The following is a 27973-nucleotide window of genomic DNA, read 5'->3' on the forward strand; positions in this document are numbered from 1 at the left end:
CTTAGTTTGACTTTCAAACTATGTACCCATCGAGCCTCCACTCTAGCTACTCCTCCAATTTTGACCAATCTAAATTACTAAAAAAACATGGTTATAAAGGTGTGGTAGGTTCTCCGTGTAAATTTGCATCTATACAAACTCTTTATAGCTTTCATCCCTCAACAAATGAACTATAATAACAAAACAAGCAATTGATACAAAGTACTATTGGTTCTTGCATGTATCTTGGTAGCTATTGACTCACAAGTTTGAGGGAAGACTCTTTTGGGAAGCCATGATTTTGAAACACAAAAACTTCCTCTCATTTTTTACTTTTCTCACTCCACCCCCCCCCCCCCCCCCCCTAAATATGATACCCTCTCCCTTATTTTTAAGCTTAGGTAATAAATTATTGAGGGCTTACCCCTAACTTATACGCTTATGTAACTTGTAGAAAAACCCCCTTCCCCTGCACTTACGTGGTGCGATAATTTTTCCATGGTGAATCCCCCGGGCTGATTCATTGTATGATTGCTGGGAATACTAGACACAATGGTGATGCTACTCTATGGAAGGCCTCCTCCAAGTACAATATTAGATCCCCCAAGCTAGTGTGTGGAGAGCAAGAAGCTATGATGCCAAGGTGCTCCCACCAAATGGTGGTCCACCAATCAATGTCTATCGATCTAGTCACATCTCACTAGCGGATTGGTCCACACTGAAAGTGTGCATGGTCCACGTCCAAGTCCATGGTTAGACAAAATTGATTGTATGACCATGGCTTCTTCAAAATATTCGTCACTCTACATTTACAACCCCTAAAGTTCTATAGACCGGATCCAACAACATTCTCTGACTTAGGGATTACTATTCACAATGGTGATAACACTCTATAAAAAACCAGCATTGGGCTAAATATTCTACATGTACAAGATAATACCTCCTGAGCTAGTGTGTGGAGAGTAGGGAATCACAATGCCAAAACACTTCCTAGTCCAAACAAGGTCCATCTGTCCATGGCGCACATATCGCTAGTCCATTGGTCCACATTGAAAGTTTACTATTGAAAGTGTGCACGGTCCATGTCCAAATCCATGGTCCACCAAAGTGGTGGTATTGACTATGGCTCCATCAAACTGTTTACCTCTTTGCATTTGCGACCAACTCGTGTAGACTAGCTACAACACCACTCAAACGTTGTATGATGGAGGCAATAAAAGTGAGTGCCAATTGGGGGATTGGACTCGGACCACCAAACTGGCAATATTGATCATGGCTCCATCAAATTGTTTACCACTCTCTGCATCCGCGACCAACTCGTGTAGATTAGATGATCCACCCACTCGAATGTTGTATGATGGAGGCAATAATAGTGAGTGCCAAGTTGGGGATTTACACAAAACTATTTGTGAAGAAGAAGAAGAGAAGTTTTTAAACTCGTCGAAACAATCCCAAGAGAGCTCAAAGATCTATCTGACAAGAGTTGAACTCAAAACTTGCTATTCAAGAGGCCTACCCCTCTTGGGTGATAGAAAGGTTATTTCCATGAGAAGAGAAGCTTTTAAAGTGGTACAAACAACACCAAGAGACCTCAAAGATCTATCCGGCAAGTGTTGAACTCAAGGCGTGTTATTCAAGAAGAAATAGGGATCTCACTTATCACGGGTGTGTGTGTGTGTGTGTGTGAGAGAGAGAGAGAGAGAGAGAGAGAGAGAACATATGGGAAGCCGCCACGTGGATGAAAAAAATACAAATAGATGGCAGGCCATTGTGCGTCTTTTAAAATTAGAAGAAGACGACTAGACGTTTTTATCCTCTTCAGCCATGGCACCGAGAGCAGATGATGCAGAGGGGGAGGTATCGGTGGGAACAAGAGCAAGCGATTCCGAGAGGGAAGCCTGGCTGCAGAGAGCGAAACCATTCTTAACGGGTGCTCTCCATGAAGTAGATCCTCTGCTGCCAGCACTCGTTGAGGTGCTGCGCAACACCGGAGCGGCAGAATGTTGGCACAAGCATGGCACCTTCCTTGAGCACTTGCAGGATGTTTACCGCATCCTTAAGCTGTGGGACTCTCCCAATCACGTTGCCCGCTGTGGCCTCTTCCACTCTGCCTACTCCAACTCCTATGTCAATCTGGCCATCTTCCAGCCCGATGTAGACCGGCAGCGGGTGCGCGACCTTGTGAGTTCCGAGGCAGAGCACCTTATCCACCTTTTTTGCATTGTGCCTCGCCATGCCCTCATCCACGACATGCTTCTCTTTCAATTTACAGATGATGAGCTCTTGGCTGGCCTGACTCAGCAGGATCCCAAATGTCTCCGCAAGCTGAGGAACATTCTATCTCCGGAAGGGATCACAGTTAAGCACATACGGACGGGTGAAGATGTTCAGTTGCCTCGCTCTGTGGTTGCAGCGTTTCTCTATCTTACCATGGCGGATTTCATCGACCAATTAACAGGTTGGCAAGACACGCTCTTCGGCAACGAGAGCGGGACTCTCAGCTGGAGTGGAAACAATTGGACGGCGCTATGGCCGGGCGATGGTAAACCGGGGCTTTGGATGAGCGCTATTTCTCGGATGGGTGTTTTGCTGAATATTATACTGAGGGAAGAGGAAATTGGCATCAAGGTACCACCAGTTTTCAATAATTGCACTGCTATTTTGGATCCGGAGGATCAGATCAGAGCACGTGATTTGTACTGGGAAGCGGTACACTTCAAGTCAAAAGGTACTGAATTGTTAGGCAGGGTGGAGTCTTTGCTTAAGCAAGCCTGTGCTGCCAACCCATGGGTAGGTGAACCGCACGTGCTCCTCGCACAAGTGTGTTTGTCGAGAGATGAATTTGAGACGGCCGAAGAGGAGGCAAGCAAGGGCTTATGCTTGTTGTTGCAGTGGGGTACGAATTGGGACAAGCGTGTCTCGTGGGAGGGTTGGGTGGCCTGGGCCCGTGTCCTCCACAGCAAGGCGCAAGAGAAAGTATGGTGCCATAGTGCGTGGGATATCCTGAACTTAGGACTGGTCAAGTAACTCCTATAGTTATACATGTAAGTAATCTGTGTGCGTGTAAGTAGTACTGTTCAAGCTATGACTTATAACTTCAAGTGGGCAGCCAGAGATGGTTGGGCATACTTCATCGATGAAGATGACATAAAGTTGCTGCCTTTGTTTGATCATTAATTGTTTCGTTTTGTTTCAATTTGCTAATGACGGTTATTTTTTCATTTCTTTGAGGCTGCTCGTATAATTTGTGTATGTCGCACAAATGTATTGTAACTTAAAAGTGCGGTGTTGTGGATGTTTGTGGCAGAAGGATCATTGTGGCATTGAGGTCTATCACAAAGCTGCCCCTAACCTAAAATTAGTAATTATCTTTGGATTGTGATGGCATAATCTTCTGTAAATGTTGTCTTGGTATGGAGTCTTCGTTTTTGCCGTGTAGCTGCTGAAGGTAGGGGAATCATTCTGGTTCATCTATTCAAAGGGGAATAACATTTGAAGTGTATGGCAGTTCGAATGTTGCAGCTTCCGGCGCTGGGTTTCACAGTTTTACACTTGTCAGCACAGCTTAAAGTGAGTATTGCAGCACAAGTTCTGCAAAGTCTTTATGTTGGTTTTTTGCTTTCTTTATTGCCTAGATATGTAATTTGAATGCAAAAGCGCCTCAGTATGTTTACTGTTGCAAAATTGAGAGGTATTCGTCTGTCATGTTTCAAGATTGTGATGTTACACAATGATTTTGTAATTGGTGGAAACATGGTTGGGTCAGGACATGTGCAGCACATAGTTGGGTCATGTTCATAGTTGGGTCATGTTCTTAACAGGTTTAGAGTGATCTAAAAAACTATACAGGCTCCATTTCACATCAAGTGACATACAAAATGGCAAGCATATCTCAATAACAACCTCTCTGTTATCTCAGAACGAACATATCAGTCGCTTGTTTGCCCCTTAAAAGTTTGCGACTGTCTTAAAATGCTATAACAGGTCATATTATCCACATATAAACCTAATGGAAGTACTTGAAAAAGAGTAACTTAATGCATGATTGTGTAATGTAGTCACCAAATCATCCCTTGCTTCGAAGCCTTACTGTGAAATATTTGGTAACCTTCATCTTATTGTCAAATGCACAAGCTCCAGCTTCAGTTCATTACACTTCTGCACGTTAAGATTTCTAGTAGGCAGGGAGAGCATGAAGTATTTGATAGGCACTCCCAAGGTGTGAAAGTGGTATTGCGGTGGCTAAGGTGAGTCATAAGCAGAGGGCGAAAAATACATAGTGCCTTCGCTGACATTTTACTGAATCCCAGGGCCTTTCCACCACTCCAATGTTGTTACAATGAGAGTGAAAGATCCGAACCACTTGCAGAAAAGAAGGCCATATGAGCCAAAAGAAAATGATTATCTCGTCTCATTTTGCCATGAGCACGAGGGAGAATTTTATACATACGTGTATTTACAACCGGGCTTGTTATACACACAATGCCCACAAGGGGCCGTACCATAGAACAACCCCCCCAATCGGGAAGGAGGATACACCCATCAAGAAGGCAGCCTGTGAGTCCCGAACAACCTCAGGGATACATTGGGAAGGCCTCATTAATTGAGCTACGCTTCTTGTCTCACTTTGGCTATGTTCTTAATTTTAACTCTCTTTATTTTGTGAGCATGGTCTTTATGGCAAACAAGCCTGCCCACAGTATTTCACCTCTCATGGGCCATCGTAAGAAGTGAAAAGATATACCTCTTGGGTGACCATCCTGCATGTCTGCTTAGACATGCCGAGTTTTCAGTGAATGTGCAGGGTGAGGCCAAAACGAACAGCCTATGTCCACTTGAGTAGGTGTGCACACATCTACAACCAATCCCTAGAATCACATGTTATGCGCACACCTTGGGGTTTCCATTGTTATGGCCAGTCGGAGCTTGCCACTAGCCTCATATGCATACATGAGGTAAGTTCTTCAGCAAGTTGGCACATCAAGTCCTTGGGTTGACAAAATAGGAGGCTCGTTCAATCACCATGTACTTGGCGAAGCGCATCTGGCATCAACCGTCTCACAATCATTCACATTCACATGCGGGCAAGTATGTCGCCTTTAAGAGATAATTGGAGCTACATTGATCAAGAGAACAGATGTAAGAGAGAGAGACCAGTGAGAGCAAGTGGTCCCCTCACTCTGTTGCAATACAGAATACCACAGCAGCATTGCACAACTACAGTTCTAGATGCAACACATAAATGCCGGTTGTAAGCCTATTACACATGTGGAAAAATGAAAGCAGAGGCAAATTCTGCACCTCCTCCATGACCTCAACCACACTACTGAAGCGAGAAAGCAAGTCGGAAGCTCCCATCAGAGATTTTTGTTTGAATACAAGCAGCAAACTATAATGCCAAGTGATGAATCAGCTGATATTATCCTTGTACAAAATAATCCATTCAAAAGTATTGATGGTCAAAGAATCTTTCTTTCTACATGTACAACAAGACAATGATTACCCATTGATTTTTGTTGGGCTTCCATGCAACTGCCTCCACGTTTCATCTCTTGCAGGTAAATTGATTGGAACACCGGAGCCAATTACAGGAGGTACATATGTGCCTGCCTTTGCCTTCCTGTACATTTCATAATCCGACTCGTATAGAGAGAGCTGTCCTTCATCTGCCTCCGGTTTTGATGATTCAAGGACCACAGCCCACACTTTTGGAAAGCCCCTGAGCTCACTACCCTCTTTCACAAACAAGCACGGTCCTTGTGCGCGCTCGTACCGAACAAACTGAAATGCAGCATGGTCTGCAACAGCAACCATGTCTTTATCACAGTGCCGGCCTTTCCATACATAAAGCATGTTGGCAAAACGGATCAGAAAAGCTCCTCGTGAGTCGAGAAGCTCAATCCCGCCAGGACCTGTGTATTTTGGGACCAAATAAAGGGGATCATATGGTGATTGCGGCGCGATGCGGTAGATCTGCAAAGCTTCTCTATCAATAGGCGACGAGATCCTTTTCTGCCATTGCATCAACTGACTCAGAAAACCCATGTTTGGGCTTACAACATTGCGCTTGGACTTCACCTCGTAAAAGGCATCCTCAAAACTCTCATTCTTGCGCCACATGAGGTAAGCTATAATGAGGGCAGCGGAGCGCGACACACCTTGGCAACAATGCAGCAAAACCCTGCCTCCTCTCTGCTCTCTCACATTCTCGATCATATCAAAAACATCATACAGAATGCACATGATGTCCTCGCTCTGACTATCTTGAAGCCACAGTGTCCTGTATGCAAAATCATTCGGGAAATACTCCGGACAAAAAAAGCCGACACAGTTGATAATGTGGGTGATCCTCGAGTCCTGAAGAGTATTCAGGTTTTGCGCCACAGACCTCCCTGACAAGAAGAGGTAAGGAAAAATGCAGGAACATTCCTTGTCGCAGACTGCAAGGCGCTCCTTGCGTAGGCGGAGCTCGGCATCGCCACTCGCCTCATTGCCATCAGAATCACGCCGGACCACATCGAGGTTGAGTTTCATGCCAGGGCCATGTCTGATGCGGTTGATCAAGCGAGTGCGCTCGCGATTGGGAGGAGGAGGGGTAGAAGAGATGGAGATGGGGGCCAAAGAGAGCTTCTCTGCGTCTGGGTCTGCGGACTCAGCTTTGCGGAGGAGCTCCGGAGGAAGACAAGGAGAGCCGGACCAAGAACAGGATCTGCGATGCTGGTGGCGAGGGCTCCAATGATCTCTTTTCTTCTCCTCTTCCACTATCTCTGATCCTCTCATTATCCCTCTGCTCTCTCGCCTCCTCTACCACTCCGTCTGCTTTCCTCGTCGTGCTGCTTCGTCTTTCCCTGCACGCTCTCGTCAACTTACACTCAGATGTTGACAAGGTCGCCTAGCGGTTGAACAATGAGACTTGAACCTCGTGTCTACTTTTTTGAAAGAAATGTGCTCATTCCTTGTTTGCTTGTATTAGGCTATGTATCTTTACTCATAAAGTGAGATCTTGAATCTTGATACATGTAAAGCCACTAGTATAGTGCTTACTTACATGTAACGCCACAAAGTTCACAAAGGCCAAGGGCTGCTTAACAAGCCCCCAAAAATCCTAAAGGCTATGCCTCTTCTCTCTGGTAGTTGTACCATGGCAACCTTGCTTAACCTCAGCAACCAGCATAGCCCAACTGAAGCTTCCTAGCTCGAGAGTCCACCTACACATTGTTCTAGTGGTGCCAAGACATCCCCAAAGAACAAAATGTCCCTCGAGTGGCAAATGATACTACTCTTGTCCAATGTAGTCCTAAGAATGTAAGCAAAGCTTGCTTTTATGAGAGGTGCCACATGCCGTGGCGTCATTAACATTGCGTCCATTTGTGGCCCCATCATCTATGAAGACATCCACGAATTGTTCTTAGGTCAACTCTTTGGTTTTGATCCTACCCTCGCCTTGCCTTACATGTTTTTTGTGAGCATTTTTCGATGAGCTCTTTTTTGGGAATCAGATGCCCACATTCTAAAAAAGATTCTCTTTGCTTATGCAAACTATTTTCCTCTTGATCTATTGTTGTCTTTATCCCTTGTTTCATGTCTCTTCATCTCTCATTCCCTTGTCATCGTCATTGCCCAAGCAAAAAAGTAACCCCATTCCAAGTTCCACAACATCGATGACAACCAATACCCATTAAGGATGATAGTATCCGCTAAGGATCACCTTAAACTGGAGAAGGTACAAATCTTCAGAGTTTGCCGTCATTGTCGTCTTCTTCCTCTGCTACATGGTTGATATCAGCTTCTTTCTCATGATGTTTTGCTTTACTCGAACTTTTTACCTCATAATAAAGTACCACATAAAACATGTCATGGGGCTTACCATCGAGGGATGAAAGTGTCTAGAATCCCTTACAAACAGGCCTTGAATGTATATAATGAAAAAGAAATGCCAAACACTATTCTTGTAGGCTTGTGGAAGCTTTGTACAAAAGGGTACATCTTGTATAATCTTAGGTGATTGGATTTTTTGGCATAGCTAGGACTCTTGAGGGCCTTTACAACTTTGAAAGGGATAGAAATCATACATAGCAAATTTGTTTGCCACTTGAAATTTTGACATAGTAAACTCTTGCTCCTTGGGGCTAGATGCATGTATACAAAACATATGAGTTAACACACACAACGATAAGTCTCTAAAATTTATGAGACTGATTTTATTTGCTTGAGCTTATAGATGTTCTTTGTGCAGTGTGAACAAGTGCTTAAAACAAGCACCAGTGCTATAAAATTGTTACGAGACAAGGGACCCTCCTATTCTATGTGGTTACCTGTAATTGGGATAGATGACGTAATGGTTAATTATGTGTTGTCTATTTGATTTTACTAATAGTAAATTGATGACGACTTGTAGATTGGAATTATGGGAGTTGAAAAGGAGACGCTAACAAATAATAACCCTCTTGGCCATTTTACCTTTGCACAATATTTTAGATTTTTTATTTAATAAGCCACTATGGTAAATAGCTCGTGAGAACTCACCCTTATGGGACATGCAATATAAGTGATGTGCTATACTCAAGTATTGTGCGCGTATGTCGCACGTGTCAATGCAACGAACTTGCCGATACACTATGTGCGAGCCACAAATGGCTCTAAGCACACAACAAACCTAAACTAGTAAGCTCAAAGATGGCGTTGGTGTGTCACTCACCGCTCTACGCTTCCTGTCATGGAGGATTCTTCACCGCGAAGAAGAGGGAGACGCCGCTGCGCCGCGCTCAACCGCCTCGCCGTCGTCGTTCCACCGCAATGCTCTCTCTCTCTCTCTCTCTCTCTCTCTCTCTCTCTCTCTCTCTCTCTCTCTCGCGCATACACACACACACATAAGGAGATGAAGAGGAAGAAGATGGAGATGGAGCAAGAGCACTCTTCAATTGCACAAATGAGAGAATGAGTGATTTTTAGGTTTAGTTGACTTTTATATGAGCTCGCCCCATTCACACTTGGACGCCCATGCTTAGCCAACTAATCCCTTGAATGTTCCAGTTAGAGTGCGCCTCTCATGGGCAATCACTCTTACCCTTTTCCTATTAGATCGACAAGCCCGGTACTCGACTCTACCAAATAAATAATACAATGTCCGTCGTAGGTGATAGGAATGTGCGTGAGGGTTAACATGCCCCCCTTCCTGATGTAGATTCCGTCCTCGAAAGCTATTGAGTTGAAGCTCGTTCGTCGAGGTGGAAGAGCTTTTGAGATGAATGTCCTTAGCCTCCTTCAGTCACTGCAAAATCAAACAACATTGGCATAGTAATTGCATTCTCATAAGTAATTAAAAAGCATATGCAGTTGTAGGCAGACAATTTGATTGGTAACAGAATTTTAAACCATTTGTCAGCATAAAGATTAAATTGCAATATAATCAAATGCATAAACAGATGTAAAGGTAAAAGATTAAACAAGTCTGGGATCGCTAATTTAACGGTTGAAAGGCACTAGAGATCGACTATTAATACCATAGGCAAGCTTCTCAATTTTCTCTGGTCAATTAAGTTGTTTAATCGCGAGAGCCAAGTATTTCATGTCCGAGGGCTGACTAGAGGCTATACCTAGAAGACCTTGTAGTTAAGCTACGATAAAAGGAATTTCTCATGAAATCATCGCCTGACCGATTACTTTTTCTTTGACCCCTCAAAGTCTTTTCACGGTGATTCAATTTTGATGTGTGTGCTTATTTGTATGCCTTGGATTTTTTGCTTTTCAAGGAAAAGCGCCCACACTGGGAACCTCTAGGGCTCTAGTACCATAGGCGATACATGTGAGTGAAGTACCCAATCAAGCTGAGATTTCTCTTCCAACTTAAGATTTTACATTGTGACACTTTGATATATATTTTTTTCGTTTTCAGCATTTTAATTTGTAAATTTGGGGAGTCATAAAACACTGTTACCCTCCCCAGGCTCATCACACTAGTAAACTCCCTTTATAATACTTAAGCTAAAGGTCAATAGGGACTAAGCCCACTAGAAAGCCCTAGTACATTTCTCACAATGCTGATTAAATCGGATTAAGAACCTAAGAAACCATTGATTATTAGGAAGGCATTCCCCATGGTATTAAGAGAAGATCTCTAACACCTAGCTTGGTCAAACTAGCTTAGTCGGACTGCTTGATTTTTAAACCTAAACAAGTGATTATGACAAAAAATTACATTGAATTAAATGTTTGATACTAAGCAAATGCATTGAATATTATGCTACCAATCACAATTAAAGCAGACAAACATGGATGCAAAAAGATAAGGGGCAATGCTAATGGATAAGAAACACCTGTTTGTGTTGATGGTCGCGGTTGATTTGAAGTGTGAACAAGAGAAAACTTCCATGAAGGTCCAAATCCTAACCACAGCAACACGTTCCTATACACACTAAGAAACACAAACAATACCTCTAGGAGGCATATCAGTGGGAAAAAAGAACTTTGCTAATCACTAAACTCTAAAGCAGAAACACTCCTATCATACTAATCTTACCTACCCTGCATCACTCGAGTGATGAGGATCAAAGGTGTTTGATGACATAGGTTTCTGTTTCAGTGTACCGGATGTGAATGTGTAGGTCTGGGTCAATGTTTTGACTTTTATTGTGCATACTCGTTTGCTAACTGCTCTTGCTCTTTATTATTTTTGTTTTTTGTGAGTATAAGGCTTTATATATACATTCCCTAAGATTGGGAGATTGAGAGGTCAGGGAGGAAGGTTGAGAGGGAAGCAAGTGAATGATGGATGTTAGCAAACACTCCCCCCTTCCTTGGGTAGGTCATACTGTTTGACATGTGCTCGTCACCCTGTGAAACCAATCGTTCCAATTGGTAATAGATGAGGATTTTTGCCATTAGTTTTCTATTACCTTAGGTGTCTCATCGAGTTGCAAGGGTGGTAAGGTACTCTCCCAGGATCGAACTTGAAGTGGTTCATCAGGTGATTCTTGAACACTGGGAGATGTTGATTCCTTTGTAACTTTATGGAGATCCACTATTGTAGGTGGATACTGTGGAGAAGCTTTTACCTCTATGGATGCATTACATGAGAAGCTAGAAGCTTTGTTCGTTTTTTTATGATTGAGTTGAGAAAAACAAGCCTTTCTCGCTTGGGAACCCATACTAGCTCCGGATCCTGTGCATAGTGTTCTGTCATTTTTCCTTTCCCACGATCTTTTATCGGCTTTGTCGTCACAGGGTTTGACTCACATGGGTCAGGTGACAGGTAAGAACACAATCTATGCTTTGGCACCCAAATTTGATCATTTCCTTGATAGTAGCCTTGGGCTTTCAATAGTTTTTTAGGAATCCAATGCAACGTTTTTTTACATTTCTTGGGGCGAATGGGACGTCTCTTACCAGGCTTCTGTTTTTTAGTACTAGCCATGGTCGCTAAAAAAGCTTTAGGGACCCACTTGTATGTTTTCTTCGTTACATTAGGATGAGTCTTGTCAGAAGCTATATGCATTGCTTCTAGCATATTTAAGGGTACGAGTGGTGGCATTTCATCCCCCTCAGGTGTTACCCACGTCATCCCCCTATTTCCCCAAGTGTCTATGGTTGCTGCTAGGTGGACCCAATCCACATTGTCCGACTCAGTCATCCCAGGTAGTACATCCATATAAGGAGAATCTTCCCCAACATCAGTGTCCGCTTTACACGTGTAACAATACTGCAATGGGGCCGAGTGAACTGTGGTGTCAGATCTATGATCAATTATAAACATGTTTCCTAGAGGATGTGCTCGACCAGTCACAAGATCCACTCGAATGACAGAATCTTGGAACTGCAGGTAGACAAGGTTTTTAGACCAGTCATGCACCATTTTTGCTCCCCTCATGAAAGGACGTCCTAAGATCATCTCCGATGCCATAGTGTGTTTGGAGAAATCCATAACAATGAAGGTAATCCTTATTTTATGTCCAAAGACCTTGATCTTGAGATCTTCTGGCATCCCAATAGGTTTAACGATAGACCCATTGGCCATCTTCACTACTATGGTTGTGGTCGCAAGGTGAGGTCTTCCCATAGTTTCCCAGAAATTTTTAGTCACAATGCTAACCCCAACGCCACCATCAAGGATTCCCTTCACAGTTAATCCCTTAGTAGTGATTGGTATAGTCTCATTGGATTCATCACCCTCAAAGTATTGTCCCAACTTGTTAACAGGTATTTCTATAACAAGGTTCTCATCTAGGTTGGGTTGTGGATCTAAGTGCTCCTCCTCTATTGGCATCTCCCCAGCTCCATCCATCTGTGAAAATTGTGGTAGCCCAAACTTTAGTTCTCCATTGAGGAAGGCTCGAAGAGCTGAGACTAGCTCAGGGTCTTTATATAGTTTGAACATGATGGTGGTTCTAACTTCTGAAGACATGAAATCCATCAATTTGGCAATGTTTAATGGCACCTTTTGGGCTTCAGTCCCTTGACGTGGGGAAGATGGGATCTCTATTTCTTCGATAGGATCAAGTAGTCCCTCTGTAAACATTCTTTCCATCAAGAAGTGAGTACGCCCACTTTCCCATGACTTTAAGTCACTTTCTTCTTGGATGACACTAGGTATGGCTAAGGGTCTATGGACTTGGTGAGGTTGTTGTTGCGTAGGGAACACGGTGTCTGTAATCTGGATCTGCCTAGGTGCTGGTTCTATATCCCTTTGGGTATCTTCTACCAAACTCCTTAATTTCTTTACTCGCTCAATCTCCTCTGTAGGGTTTGGATAAGTTTCTATCTTCTTCTTGGATCCTAGCCATTGTGGCTCAGGAAGATCTTCCTTGTTGGTTTATATCTTAATGGTCGTTTTGGTCTCCATGGTTTCACCTGAATCCGAATCCTCTTCAGCGTCATTCATATATACGGGGTCGTCACCAGTCTCTATGTTGGTCTTTGAACTGGGGTCTGACTTCGCTGCTTTTTGCGATCTCTTCGTGTTTTGTTCTTTTTCTGAGATTGGGAAATTGATGCCATGTCTCTTTCCTCAAGGATATAATTTTGTTTTTGGAGCATAGATCGTGTGAGTACATTTACTGGTACCACAGGTGTACTTTGTAATGGCTCCTTGGTAACTTCAATGAAGTTTAATGGCGCGATCTTCGGTGCATTTGGATTATTTGGACATTGGGCAATCAAATGATCTATGCCACATCGATTACACATGAGTATCGGCATTGTAGACGTGATCGCTTGATTGGTTTGCATTAGGGTGGCGTTCTTTTGTAGCCTAATAGGACACTCGGCTACACGATGTGGACCTCCACACTCATAGCATTGAAGAGGTGGTCTCTTAGCAATGTAATTGATATTTTGGCCTCTTGCCGCAAGAGTAGCTACTTGATATACAGGTTTGACTTGTCCCCAATAGTCCTCCATGTAGTATTGTGGACTTTCTTCAGACACATCCATCCGATAGGCAATATTAGGATCTATATCTTCCTCACAGCCTTCCAAACAAGCAATAGATGACTCACAACCCACTTGATTCACAGAAGTGATTCTCGGATGTGGTGGTTGCGGTCCTAGCACTAGAGGTGGTAAGGGTGTTGTTTGAACAACATTTTGGGCCCTAGGGACCATGTGTTGTGCTGTTTGTTCAAGAGGTGGGGCCGGCATCAATGCAGGCACTCGAGGTGTGTCTGTCCATGCTAAGGTTGGTCTATTGGCCATCGCGCGCTTGAATACTATGCAATCCTTAGCTTGATGACCATACCTCCCACATGCATTGCAGTTCCCATTGAATTTTACTCTAAAAGTAGGGCATTCACTGGTGCTATGCGGTCCATAGCATACTGAGCACCATTGTTGCTCCCTTCTTGGATACATATGATTGTTTTGCGGAGCACGATTGTCTCTAAGACTCTCTTGAATAGCCTTGGTGAGGTCTGCTAAAGTCATCTCAGATATCTTTGGCACCTTAGCAATAGGCTTTAGGGTCATTGGCTAATGCCCTGATGCTTGCGAGGTAATAGATTTAGGCTCAACAGACACTCTTTCTCCTTGAATCATTAAATTATCCTCCAATTGGATCGCATTGGTGGTGAGTGCTTCCCAAATGGTGATACCTCTAATGACTAGTCCATTGTAGATATCCTCATGTCGTAATCCCCTAATGAATCTATCCATCAATTGATTATTATTGAAGCGCTCATTTGGATTACAACGAGAATTCAAATGCTTCAAGCGACTAATAAAGTCTCTCACCGACTCCCCTTCCTCTCGTTGGGCTTTCTGGATTTGAAAGGCTACACCCCAAAGCACTCCCTCTCGTATGTATTCTTTCAAGAACAGTCTCCTAAGAGTAGGGTTAATCATTTTTTCTTCCACCCTTAGGGTTCTATACCAATCCCCTGCCTACCCACTTAAGGTTAGGCTTAAAGAATTACTCTTATGCAGGTCATTGTGTTCTCCTAGAGAATCGCATATTTGTTCAAACACTTCGATATGCTTTCTCACATCCCCGTCTCCACTAAATTTTTGTGTGAGCTTGGCTATTTGTACTGCGTTACTTCTAGGCTCTCTATCAGGCGTGTTACGCATATTCTCAGCAATAGATCCACCAATAGCTTGAGCAAATGTTGCCAAGTCACCTAAGTGAGCAAGCACCGTGGATGAAGGCGCTCCAGAGACTACATATGGAGTAGGTATTAGCATTGGGCTTGGCGCATAGGAAGCCCTTGGGTTCCACGTTGGGTAAGATGTGCCATGTGGTGGCCCAAAGTTCATATGTGTGGCCCTAGGCATAGCAGACGTCGGATGTGACATGCTAATGTTAGCCGGTATAGTCCCATGGAAATAAGAACCATGGGAGGAGTAGGGACTACATGAGTGCGATGACCCATAGGTGCATATGATTGGTACACACTTGTAGGTACTGTTGCAGGCATTGAGTTACCATGTAGTGGTGCTTTACTAACAAATGAGGTCCATGGCGTGTTTCTTGGCATGCCCATCATTGGGTAGGCATGGTAGCCGTGGTGTCATCAAGGGAAAGATGAGCTAGACTTGGAAAGGTGAAGCTATCACTTGTGGGCTTAGATTGCACTGAGACCCCTGGAGAAACAACACATGGAGGATCCATCGGACTTACCGAGGGAGTCTCCATTTGCGATAAGGTCGGTTGTTTAGCCTTTCCTGTATTCAAGAATCTCATGAGACCCGTTGAAGGCATGTTGATCCCCTTGCTCTGTCTCTCTAACTCAATGACCCTATGGATGACCTCACAAACTCTTTGTTGTTGATCCTCCACACTAGTAGCACCCATTGTGGATTGTAGGACATCTAACCAACCCACGTGATATGTGTGACCTGTGTATAAGTTGGTTAGAGTTTCCGTTTGTAGTTCGTACTCCCAGTTATCATTTAAGAATGCTCCATCTAGGATTGAGGTGCTAGGGGTGTCCTTTGAGCTAGATGCAATGTTGCTTTCTAGGGGTTGGCCCTTAGCGATTGCTAAGTTAGGAGAACTTGATTGCTCTCTTCGCAAGGATATTGACATATGGGCTTTCTCTTTTAACTCTCTTCGTTGCTCCGCCTTGCGTAAGCTCTCGACTTCCTTTTCCCTAGCCGCAATGATATATCGCTCAACCTCTTGCACTTCATCAAGGCTTCTACCATCAGGTAATATGACCTCGGAGGGAAATAACTTTGAAGAGTTAGGAGGTGCAGTGAATGAAGTGTTCACGTGCACATTCTCTAAGGGTATAGGGTCTATGTTGATCACGAATGGAGAATTTACTTCCCCACCCCCCTCATTTACATCATTAGCTCCATGTTCGGAGCGAGTGGCTCTACTAAAGGTTTCCTTCAAGCGGCTAAGCATGCTCGGCCCGGACTGTGGACCCATGGCATGCATGTCTTGGCTTGAGCTATCGGGATTAGGCATTGGGAAACCCTCCATGACATCGTAGTCAGAGGAAGAGTCACTAGCCGCTATCTTCGGGTCTTGGTTTGTACTACCTTGGGTCCCCGCCGAGGGCCCGGAACCTAAGGTAGGTGGATATTGAGAACTCGCGTAAGTCAAAATTCTCTGTAGTTGCTCCGTCCCTAGCACTTGACCAGAGCGTAGATGCATGTGCCTTTGACAACCTACAAGCGTCGACGAATAACCTCGAAGGTTAACCGCTTACTTTTTTAGGCGTCCGTTTTCACTCGTTTTTTTTTAACGTTTTTAATGTTTTTTAATGATCGATTTTTTTTATTAAAGTGTGTGATAGCTCAAAACGAGCGTATCACTCAGAGGGTCGCGGTGTGCTTTACAACACAACGTTCGGTCACCTGAAGCTCCGTTGGTCCTCAAAAAAGTCAATTTTTAGCTACGTGTGAAGCTAAAATTCGTAATTTTAAAGGGCGATAGATGCTTAAGTCTGAGCGTGAGCTTGGGCTTGGGTCTGTGGGCTTGTGTCTGAGCTTGGATCTGGGAGATATTCCCAATCCCAGTCCTACCTTTAAAAAAAATATTTGTAATTTTTTTAATTATTATTATTTTATTTTTAAAGGATAAGGTCGCCGCGGCATGCGCGAGAGTACACACACACTCTACCTACCTACTTCCAACTAATACACCTACTGTTACACACTAACACACTCTATTACCTCTCACAGATCTACTTCCTACTTAATGTACATTACATTACACAGAACTAACAACCTTAATACTAACACCTTACACAGAGAAAAAGCACAGTACCTTTGAAAACTCCATCAACAAAAAAAATACACAGTAGTAACACAAAATCCTTCTTCTCAACACACACACCCTCTTTCCTTACCTTTCCTACAATTGAAATTGCACCACAAAAGAAGCACAGAGTACCATTCAAGCTTAGTGTATGGCATTCCCCGGCAACGGCGCCAAAAATGTGCGCGTATGTCGCACGTGTCAATGCAAGGAACTTGCCGATACACTATGTGCGAGCCACAAATGGCTCCAAGCACACAACAAAGCCTAAACTAGTAAGCTCAAAGATAGCGTTGGTGTGTCACTCACCATTCTACGCTTCCTATCGTGGAGGATTCCTCGCCGTGAAGAAGAGGGAGACGCCGCTACACCACGCTCAACCGCCTCGCCGCCGTCGTGCCGCCGCAATGCTCGATCCCTCTCTCTCTCTCTCTCTCTCTCTCTCTCTCTCTCTCTCTCTCGCATATACACACACACACAAGGAGATGAAGAGGAAGAAGATGGAGATGGAGCAAGAGCACTCTTCAATTGCACAAATGAGAGAATGAGTGATTTTTAGGTTTAGTTGACTTTTATTTGAGCTCGCCCCATTCGCCCATGCTTAGCCAACTAATCCCTTGAATGTTCCAGTTAGAGTGCACCTCTCATCGGCGATCACTCTTACCCTTTTCCTATTGGACCTACAAGCCCGGTATCTGACTCTACCAAATAAATAATACAATGTCCGTCGTAGGTGATAGGAATGTGCGTGAGGGTTAACAAGTACTAAAGTGGACTAGATGTAAAAAGAAGGGCCTCCAATTTTGGCACCTAAAAACTCAAATAATAAATTATATACCAAACTCCACAAGAAGGGGTGTCTTTAAGGCTACGATTTTAGGCCATTCACTTACAAGATTCTAGGCTCTCCCCTCTTAGACTATGCTAAATCATGTTGTATACTCTCTAATCATGTCTATATCTCTTACACTCCGTCTTTGTCAAATTTCTTCTCTTTATGTGTATGTATGTATGTTGTCATATTCTAGGTGTGTGTGTGTACTTGGATTCAGGAGAGAAGGTGACAAGTTGATGGTGATGTTCATGAGGAATTGTTGGATTGTCCAAGCATCCGGTCTCCCCTTCTCCCAACAGTGGTATCACAGCTATCAGGTTCGAGTTAATCGGCATAGGATTTCAAATTTTTGAAAGATTTTCAAATCGGCAACATCGAATATGCAAACCACGGATTAATCGGCAATTAATTGACAATGGACCATCAAATTTTGGCTTAATGATGGTCAAAAATGGGTATGTGCAACATTTATTTTGAGATAAATACTGAATTGAATGGATATGTGAAGCTACGCAGCTTTCTAGACGTTTGGCAAGGCCAATTTTGGCTTATGAAGAGAAAGAAGAAGTGGAATTGAAAGAAGAGAATTGGCAATTTTCGAAGAATACCGAGAAGAAGTCAAACGAAGCAAGGAGTTGCCTTGTATTGCTTCTCCTAACTCGATGGCAACCGGTGGTGGGAAACTCCCCCAGCATGCAAAGAGATCCCTCTATCAACCACCACCAAATCTTGCAAGGTCTGCATCAAAGGAAGCGCCCCGGGATTGGCATCAAATTTAAATGATGTGCTTCACTCAAGTACTAAAGTGGATTAGATGTAAAAGGAGGGGCCGCCAATTTTGACACTCAAAACAATAAATTAAATACCATCTCCATAAGAAGGGGTGCTCGTGGAGTTTGGGGCTATGATTTTAGGCCATTCACTTGAAAGATTCGCTGCTCTCCTCTCTTAGACTATGCTAAATCATGTTGTGTACTCTCTAATCATGTCCACATCTCTTACAATCTCTTACACTGTCTTTGTCAAATTTATCCTCTTTGTGTGTGTGTGTGTGTGTGTGTGTGTGTGTGTGTGTGTGTGTGTGTGTGTGTGTGTGTGTGTGTGTGTGTGTGTGTGTGTGTGTCGTTCTAGTATAGATTAAAATAATTTTAGTGTAAAATGATTCAGGTGTATCATTCTCCTTGTGTGCGTGCACGTGTGTGTGTGTGTGTGTGTGTGTGTGTGTGTGTGTGTGTGTGTGTGTGTGTGTGTGTGTGTTTGAGAGAGAGAGAGAGAGAGAGAGAGAGAGAGGGTTCCAAAATAGGAAGGTTTGCACTCCAGGGCTCCCAATGTTTAATCACAATGTATCAGATTTCTACCACCTTGCTACTGTTACGCCATGCTATCAAACCATGGCTTGCCAACAAATAGGCTTCTCACACAACCCTCAGTTGGTTGGAGCAAGACAGGTTTTGGTTGAGGACATGCTTTGGGGTCATTTTGGGAGGGCTACCAAGCTGCCAAGGAAAGGCTCTCTCTCTCTCTCTCTCTCTCTCTCTCTCTCTCTCTCTCTCTCTCTCTCTCTCGTACATACACACACACACACACATACATGGTAATAGCAACACACACACAGAGTGTGCACATGCATGCATATACACACATGCACTGCTCTTTAATTCGTCTACACGACCCATCAAGGACTCAACATCTCAATGCTGACGTTGATCCAATGGGCCATACAAATCAGCCAGAAGGAGACGCGTGGAAGTCCTCTCCTTCCTTCTAATGTTTCAAGGTCCATTTTAAAGAGTATAGATAATGGACTATTGAATACTAGCAAAAAACTATTGTGTACCCAAGTGCTTGAGAAAAACATAAGTTTAGAAAACCTAATCTTACCTACCAATTTTCTCAACTATATCTAAATTTTCTCAACTATATCTAATGCACCTTGGAGGCTCTTGCCACGTGACATAAGGAAAGGACTTGGAGGGGGGATGGAGGCCAAGGCAAGGAAACAAAGAGAGTGGATTGGGTGCCAAGAAAAGGGTCTCTCTCTCTCTCTCTCTCTCTCTCTCTCTCTCCGACCATAGGACGGGCCACACACTCATAAAATTTAATATGAAGGTTACGGCATCCACAATAATTGGAGGTTGAAAACTATATTTAACATAATCCCACCTACAAATTTTAAGATTTACTTATTTTTTGAATTTTTTTGTTTTTAGCAGCACTCACTCAATAGAATGACTTGTACTGAATTAGAAACATAAAAAATACAACATCCCCATACTCCAAAAGAGCCATGGAAGCAAAAAGAATAGCAACTTAACATCACAAATTGAAAGTGACAATACCTCCAAAGTTCAAAGAAACACAAAGTTTAGAGAACATAAATTAAAGTGTAGAGAATCTAGAAAGTGCAGAGAAGTTTAGTGAAAAAACTTGCAAAGATAGTAAATTTGCCTCTAATTTTTTTGGAAAGGCCTCTAAGTGGTAGAAAATGAAACCACTTTTTATATCACCTTTCACTCAAGCTCGGGCCGAGCCTCGAGGTGGCCTCTAAGTGGTAGAAAAGACTCTTGACAATGTAAAGTCACAAAAATAGTGCTCAATCCAAGCAATCTAAAAAGTCAAAAAATTAACTATATATAATCTATACTAATAGATAATGGGGGAGGGAATTCCAACTCCCCCCCCCCCCCCCCCTGCCACGCGTTAGAAGCTCAATCATCCGGCATGTGTCGCCTGTAGCGTCCGAGAACACAGTGACTGAGTGACGCAGAGAGAGAGAGAGAGAGAGAGAGAGAGAGAGAGAGAGAGAGAGAGAGAGAGAGAGAGAGACGACGAAGTCGTCGGCTATACTAGTGGAGCTTAAAATTCTCAAGGAAGGAGAGAGGCTCCATGTGTCACACTCTAGTTCATTTGAAAGAAAAGGCCAAAACAAAACCACTTTTTATATCACTTTTCACTCAAGCTCGAGCCGAGCCTTGAGGTGTTGAAGATTACACATCCAGGCTTATCCCCATTGGCTTAACAAGGTAGGTGAATTGTAATCCTAGGCTTTACTTATTGCAGATTGATGATACTACATGGGTAGCGCTAGACCAGACTTCCAAGTCTTGCTTCGTATAGATCACCACTCTGCTTTCTTGTATAATCTCTGAGAAGCTTGCCACATTTACACGATGGTTCCTCGCCTGCCATATATGATGGAAGAAGAATTACCTGACAACTTGAGTGCAGATGAGAAGAGCAGGATTTCCCACCTTCTTGCGACCAAGGACTTACTTGCTCTACGTCATCTGATCAAACCGAATCTCCCCAGATGCTATCGGCCCACCAAGAAACTGTCTGGCTTTGAGCTCAGGACCTGGCATGAGAAGTAAAACACCCAGCATAATCCAACCCACCTCGCAGAGGTCGGTGCAACTCTTACTAGAGCAGACATTTCAAAAAAAGGTGCCCTATCCTTCACGCTCAACTGGCACGTGGCGAACCTGCTTTGGCTTCATCCTCGACACTTTGCTCTCCTCCTGTTTTGTCTCTTGTCTAGTACGTCCTCCCTCCCCTTGCCCCTCGCCGTGCTTACCTTTGAGCAACCCCCCACCAACTTAACTTCTCAAATCAATAAAGGAAAAGTTTTCCCTTTCGGTTTCTCTTTCTCTTAGCCCAAAGGATCTTTCAAGATTCCTATTAAAAAGACATGAGTCAGACATTGCACCTCAGTTGAGATTTCTCACATTACCCCCTTTTTGGCCTACCCAAAGGGCAAAGTCTATAGAGATCACTTCTCTTTTTGCTGACTAAAATGTTTTTTATTTGTTTAATGTTTATTTTGTGGTTTTATCAAGCACCGCTATGTGGCATGATTAAAGTGCTTGGGAAGTGGGTATCCTAGGTGGTTGGTAGAGTTAGAGATAGGGATTGCTGATGTGTCACATTTTTGTTGGCTTACGATGATTTTTGGAGGGAATCATAAGAGATGCTCTTTAGGTTTTCGAGGGCAGCTCATCATTTGGGCATTTCTTTCCCATCTGCATCTACAGCGCTGAGGGATGGCGAGCTCGACACAGTGAGCTTCGGAGTGCTGCGGGGCAAGCTCCATTCAACTTTGTGCTGCGCGCATACGCCCTCGCTCCCACAGAGCTCGAAGGTCTGCATGCTTCATCCCATTCTCTCCCCCTCTCTCTGTCTTTCTCTCTTTCTCTTACTGTGCGCCTATTATGCTCTTGGCAGGTCAGCGTTGGTTGAACCCCTTGACACATTGACAGCGTCACCCATCGGGCTCCCCCATCGGGCCTTCTTTTCGGCGGCTTCCACAGGGTCCATGACAACGTGTCTCACTCGCGAGCGTTGCAATCATTTCATTGTGTTGATGCGCAGTTTTTGCAGAGGTGCGTACAGTTATAGACACATATTCCCATGCTTTGCTTGCTTCTGTGTTGATGCACAGTTTTTGCAGAGGTGCGTACAGCTATACTTATTTTCCCATGCTTTGCTTATGCATTTGTTTCTGTGTATGCAAAATTGCATCGAATTGCAGGGCAGTAGTAGAGGTGGATTGTTTGGATGCAGCTTCAGGCAGTTGTTGAGAGGGGCTCGGAAACTCTGCAAGCTTTACCACTTGGAGAATATGATTTAATCTTGGCTTCAGAGTCTTTCGAGTATTCGGAAATTGAGGCTTCGGATATGGACTGGGGCCTCTTAGCTTTGGCTTTGCCTCTGTTGTTTTTGTATTTATTCAAAGCTCTGTTGTTTTTGTACTTATTTGGTTTCGATTGTAGTGAAGGGGTTCAATAGTTTGATCTTGACGCGCAAGGGGAAGCCATGATTCGTATTCTTAGTAAATAAACATTAAAGAGAGTACATTGGGTTTTCTATATGCTTGTTATGTTTGATAGCAACTGTCTTGTGACTTTGCAGATGCACTGAGGAAAGCCTATCTCGAGTAGATACATATAGTTGTCCATCTCTGTCGATCTTAAGCTCAGCTTATCGATTTGAACAGTTGTGACACCATGCTTAATTTTGGTTTGTGAATGTTAAAGAAACTCAAGGCTGGTCTGTGTATGCAGTTGTAATTGTTTACTGATAAGGCTAATATACAGGAGTTATTTCTTTCAAGATTAATAAAGATTTAAGTACTTCAAAAATGTTTGCTACTTTGAGCTCCTCATATTCGCAAGGCACATCTTGGAACAGTATGAATTTCCCTTTTAGAGTTTCGGATAGCATCTTTAATTATTTTCATGGTGATGTGAGATTAGTAGCCATTTTACAAACCCTTGTTTTGTTATTACGGTTAGCTTTGTAAGTAGCATGAGTCAAATTCCTACGTATTAAAGTAAAGTAATTTTATTATGCTCTTCAGGCAAAGGAATAGAGCCTTTTATTTGGCTTGTTGTCAGTTTAACCGGTATTTTGGATAAGCTGTGAAGATTACTATATACCCAACTATGGATATATATCCTTCATGTTGGGTATTTTGTTCTGAGCTTATGGGATAGGGAAAGACAACTGTCAAGGATGAATTTAATTGCTCTTGTGGGTAATTTTGTTCGGCAATTTCTTAGGAAGTCTATTATTTGCTAATTTGTTTTGAAACTTAGTATATAATCTTTGAGTAAAACAGACGCTATGGTATTATAGTTTCCTATAAAATATTGATCGAAACTAAGAAAATATTATTGTACACAATTTTTAATTTTAATATTATAAATTAGACAGGTTTATATTACTTTTGAGAAACATGTTCTATTTATTAAAGGTCGAATTTAACATGTTCTTTTAAATAAAACTCAGCTTTTAATGAAGTTCAGCTTTTAATATTATAATTATTATTTCTAAATTTATTTTATTGAAATTGACAATTTTAAAATCTTTTACACTAAACATGTATGCCATGATAAATACAACTCATGGTTTTTATTTGTTGACTATGTCTTTTTTTCCAGATTTAGTGTGAAATATTAACTTACTCCTCTAAAAAGAATAAAATAATAACAACTTACTCTCAATGCCACCAAGTCGGGTAATAAAGCTGCCTCAAATCAAGTCGGGTAATAAAGTTGCCTCAAAAGACGTGCACTTACTTTGAAAGTGTAAAATGATATCTTCTCATTTATGAAAAGATATTGCATCATTTTATTGCAATCTCTCTTGTCTTGGCTTCTATGCTAAACGTGAGGCTGTGGTACTCATTATAGAAACATATGCACTACTCTCCTCTGCCTTTCATGCAGCTCCTATATATATAACTATTCCTTGCACACTTTACATATGCTTTCTTGAGGCCTAAGCGCTTCTTGCTCATAGGTGCTTGCAATTCTAGTTTATATACCTCATACTATGGATACTCCCATGAAGGGTGAGTACGTTAACAAGATTTTGAGTTGTGATTATCGTGAGAATATGATATTGAGCATTGACTTGAGCATATGTTTGTAGATCTTAGTTTTGATGAGGCATTGTCTGAGCCTGAGCGTGTAGAAGCACCTTCGTTGGAAGTAGAGATTCTTGAGAGTACCAAGTGTACCATTGCTGCTGAATTTTCACCTTTGCCTCGAAACCCTTATCAAATCTCTGAATCTTCTCCGCACAACAAAAAACTTAGCCCAAGAGGAAAGTTGAATAAAGCCTCTTCTTCAGCTATAAAAAAGGCCTTGCTCGTAGTGAGAGGTAATGTTTACTGTTTTCTCTCTTGATCGTTAGAGTATTTTGCTCACACCAATGGTTTTTCCTTAGGTAAGGTGACTAGGTGCTTGGCAGATACCTCATTCTCGTCCCCTTTGATAAAAAATATACGCGAAGAGAAAGATGAGCTTAATGTTGAATCTTTCTCTTCACAGCTAGCCATAACCCATGCCCTAAGAAACCTAGCTATCTCTGAGCTGTCAGAGACTGCAAATTTTAGATTTGCATTTGAAGGCAAAGTGCTCTGTAAGTATGGTACTTATAAAATACCCAAATTTAACTTTGGTAGATACCTACGTGCAGATCTCCTCGACAGAGAATCTTGCCATACTGTTACTTTTGTTGTGACTGAGATATACCTCTCAGACTTTATTGAGGCCTTTGCTGTCCATGATTATGTGCGCATTGAGGGGGCATGTGTAAAAAGAGCAGTTGCAAAAGACGGTGGTACTTGCTTGTGGGCTTTGTACGCTGATGCAACTACTTTGGTTGTTAAGGCAGAGCCTTTTGACTGTTGCCTCTGTCTTTGTCTAGAACAGAAGATCAAAGAGCTGTTGGCCCAAACTTCTAATGCTAACGAGTCAGTGGCTACTGTTGCCTTCATTGTTGTCAAATTAGAGAATGCAACTAGAAGTGATGGTACTCCTAGTTTTCGATTGACTATTGTTGATGGGCCGTCAACAAGCGATCGAGCTAGTGTAAGTGTCTCCCATCCCTGAAATTTATAGTTCGTGCCCTTTTTCTAAGATTTTTTTTTATGGTAGCTTTTGTTTGTCCCAACCCGGCGCCTCGATTATCAACTCATGGTAAATGAGGTCAAAGAAAAGGGATTCTACACTTGTGTTGCTCGTAACATCAATGTTTTCAAGCACCTATCGAGCACTCTAAGTGTTGTGGATGCTACAATCTTATGTCCATTGCCTCCTTCATTGGCTGATGTCTTCCAAGAATACTTGCATAAACAAGTCTCGAATTTAGGCTTTGGGAAGAAGGTAAATTTTTTATTGCATAACAATTAAAAATCGTTATAATCCTCATTGATAAATGTGAAATTGGTAGGTGTTTGGAACTTTGGAGATTGTGAGTGTGAACAGCTTGGATGTGGAGTTCTCTTGTGGCACGTGCAAAGGTCTCAATGTAAGCCGCCAAGCTAGCAACCCATTTTGCTACTCATGTGGAAGACAGTCTACAATCAATAAGCAACCAGAGTTACCTGCCAAATTATATCCTCAAGATGGAGAGGTTGTTGGTGTAATTTTACAAGGTAGTGTAGTCGACTCAGTTCTAGCATTCTCTCGTCCATTTTTGCATCTCTTGAGCAAAGCTTGGTGGATTTAAAATCTTCACTCTTGAACTTTAAGAAGGCTGGTTGGTTCACTATTGACAAGGTTACTGCTTTCAAAGGTGCTTAGTTATGTTTCTCTTTCTTTAGCTGAACTTTTTGTAAAATGGCAAGTGATCTCATTTTGTGGGCAGAAAGTAATTGGTTGTACCTTGATCCCATATTTATATGTAACTTTCCGAGCAACAAAGATGTTTTGTTAAGCTTACTTCAAGTTTTTAACTTGAGTCTCTCGTTGCAATCTCTTGAGTCCAAAGTTGTTGATGTTATTGTAGAGCAAATAGCATTAAGAAATGAAGACATTTTGAAAATTTGGGTGCAGCCTTCGACCATAAGTCTTCTATCGCCCTCTTTTGTTCAAAGAGAATTTATAATATCTCTTTTGTCTAGTCGCCAATCCTCAATGATATTAAGTGTACACTTGGTTGGTATAATGTGCAGAATGTTTTCTGCTGCATGTAAAGTTTACTTTTACCAAGGTGAAGTTATGCGTGAAGCTCGGTCCTTTGCTGCACATGATTGTCCATCTTCATCCCCTTTGCCATCCTTGGTTGTGTTGAGTATGCATGGTGAATTTTTATGGTTTCCTGCTGGTTTGGACAGTCCTAAACGTAAACGATGTGTATGGACTAAAGAGGCTAGCCTGTCTCTAGCTACTCTTGTCGACAACCATAATGTTGGTGCTCAGCAAATTGCATCTATGTTCTTGAGTCTATATCCCAACACCTTTACGCTTAAGCAAGTCACAACCAAAATTTACAATATGTCCAAGTCATCTCGAAAACATCTAAGAATCTCTACAGTTTCATCTTCATCTGGTAGAACTTCTCAATATACGAAGATCATCGAGGATACCCCTTCTTTTGATTGTGCTTCATGTGGTTCGCTTATGTTTCGTCAAAGTTTGCATGGCATGTCTAAGGAGGAGTTATTGCTTCTTAAAAAATTAAAATCAATTGCAGTGGTTGACGATAAGGTGCTTCGAGTGTGTCACCCATGCAAGGCCGCATTGAAGAAACAAGAGGAGCCACTATTTTGCATGAGAAGACAGATGACTTTTAATGTCAAAATATCTAGTGTAGAAAGGTTGAATTCAATAGAGAATCGTCTTGTATCATTGCGCATACCATTTGCTCAAATTCGTGAACTAAACTTCGAAGGTCAATTCGGTTTGCGCGGAAGCATTGTGAATGTAATGGTAGATTTGTCACGAGTACAAAGAGTGTTGCCACGCTTCTCTAGTGATCAAGATTCAATTCTAGTTGAGATAAAGCGAAAGCTTGATTATGATCATGCCTACTTGAGTGGCATTGTGCGGCCAAACTATGTGCTTCAAGCTTTGGTTGACCTATTGAGTACTCCCTTGTACATTGAGCATGGTGCTTCTATGGATATGTCTTGGTCATCTAGTTTCACAATCCATGCAGATGTGTGTCGCAGTCCACACCAAGAAGATGTTGAAGACGAGGATGATTCTACGGACACTTTGGTGCACGGTATCTACTCCGCTCAACAAGTTGTGGACAATAATTCACAAGTTGCAAGTGTAGCGCCTTGTGAGGGATTCAGCCCTCTCAGCATTTTTGATGATGAATCTTGTGAGGAGTTGTCATTCCCAACATTTTTTTCTGGTCAAAGAAGAAAGTATCACGTGTTGGCGAAGAAAAAATACCAAAAAGTAGCACAATGGGAGCTTAAAAATGTAGATAGATGATTTGCAAGCAACATTGAAAATTTATTCTTCAAAACAATGAAAATTATTATTGCGAAAGTGCTTGGATCTATATGGGTACGCTTACGCAAGGGAAAACTTTATGGCAAGCAATTACATGCAAAAGATGTTCAAGCTAGCACTAACATAGAGCAGCTACTTTCATCCGACCTAGGGTACCACGACTTCCGATCACTGCGCACTTCAATCGATTACAAGGTGAAGCTTAAGCGAAACGTGTTTACAATGATTTGTCAGTTGGGTCAGCCGACTTTCTTTGTGACATTTTCATGTGCTGAGCAAAGATGGGATCCTTTGAAAAATGTTTGTGTGCCTTGAATCCTCATATTAAAGAAACAGATTACCCAACCAAGGCCTCATTCATCCGTGCACTTGTACGTTCTGATCCTGTAACAACAGCGCGCTACTATGTCCATAGATTTCAAGCAATGAAAAAAGAGTTGAAACACAACAATGCCATCCTTGGTGAGTTGAGGGATTATTTTTTTGTGACCGAGTTTCAAAATAGAGGAAGTCAGCATGATCATGGATTGCTTTGGGTAGAACATGCACCTCTCTTTGGTGTAGCGCCGGATAATGATACAATACATTTTATCGACATACATATTGCTACTGACAAGAATCTGTTGGAGGAGTCTCTTAGAAGCGTGCAAGCTCACTACCATCGTAAAACATGCAGAAAACGTAAAAGCTTTTGCCGGTTTGGTT

At 42.5% G+C, this 27973-nt stretch overlaps 1 protein-coding gene and 1 pseudogene across 1 annotated transcript; one reads left to right on the forward strand and one right to left on the reverse strand.

Annotated features, from left to right (window-relative positions):
• The first annotated feature begins 1760 nt into the window (after nucleotides 1-1760).
• LOC147459488 (E3 ubiquitin-protein ligase) lies at nucleotides 1761-3200 on the forward strand. Its single transcript, XM_086510746.1, has one exon. The coding sequence runs from the start codon at nucleotides 1804-1806 to the stop codon at nucleotides 3004-3006; it is 1203 nt and encodes a 400-aa protein (XP_086366872.1). The 5' UTR covers nucleotides 1761-1803; the 3' UTR covers nucleotides 3007-3200.
• A 2204-nt stretch (nucleotides 3201-5404) lies between these two features.
• On the reverse strand, nucleotides 5405-7030 carry LOC147459489 (protein-tyrosine-phosphatase MKP1 pseudogene; annotated as a pseudogene).
• Nucleotides 7031-27973: the final 20943 nt, after the last annotated feature.

Source organism: Adiantum capillus-veneris, chromosome 4 (genome assembly GCF_014529385.1).
Source record: "Adiantum capillus-veneris isolate H3 chromosome 4, ASM1452938v2, whole genome shotgun sequence".
NCBI classification, from domain to species: Eukaryota; Viridiplantae; Streptophyta; class Polypodiopsida; order Polypodiales; family Pteridaceae; genus Adiantum; species Adiantum capillus-veneris.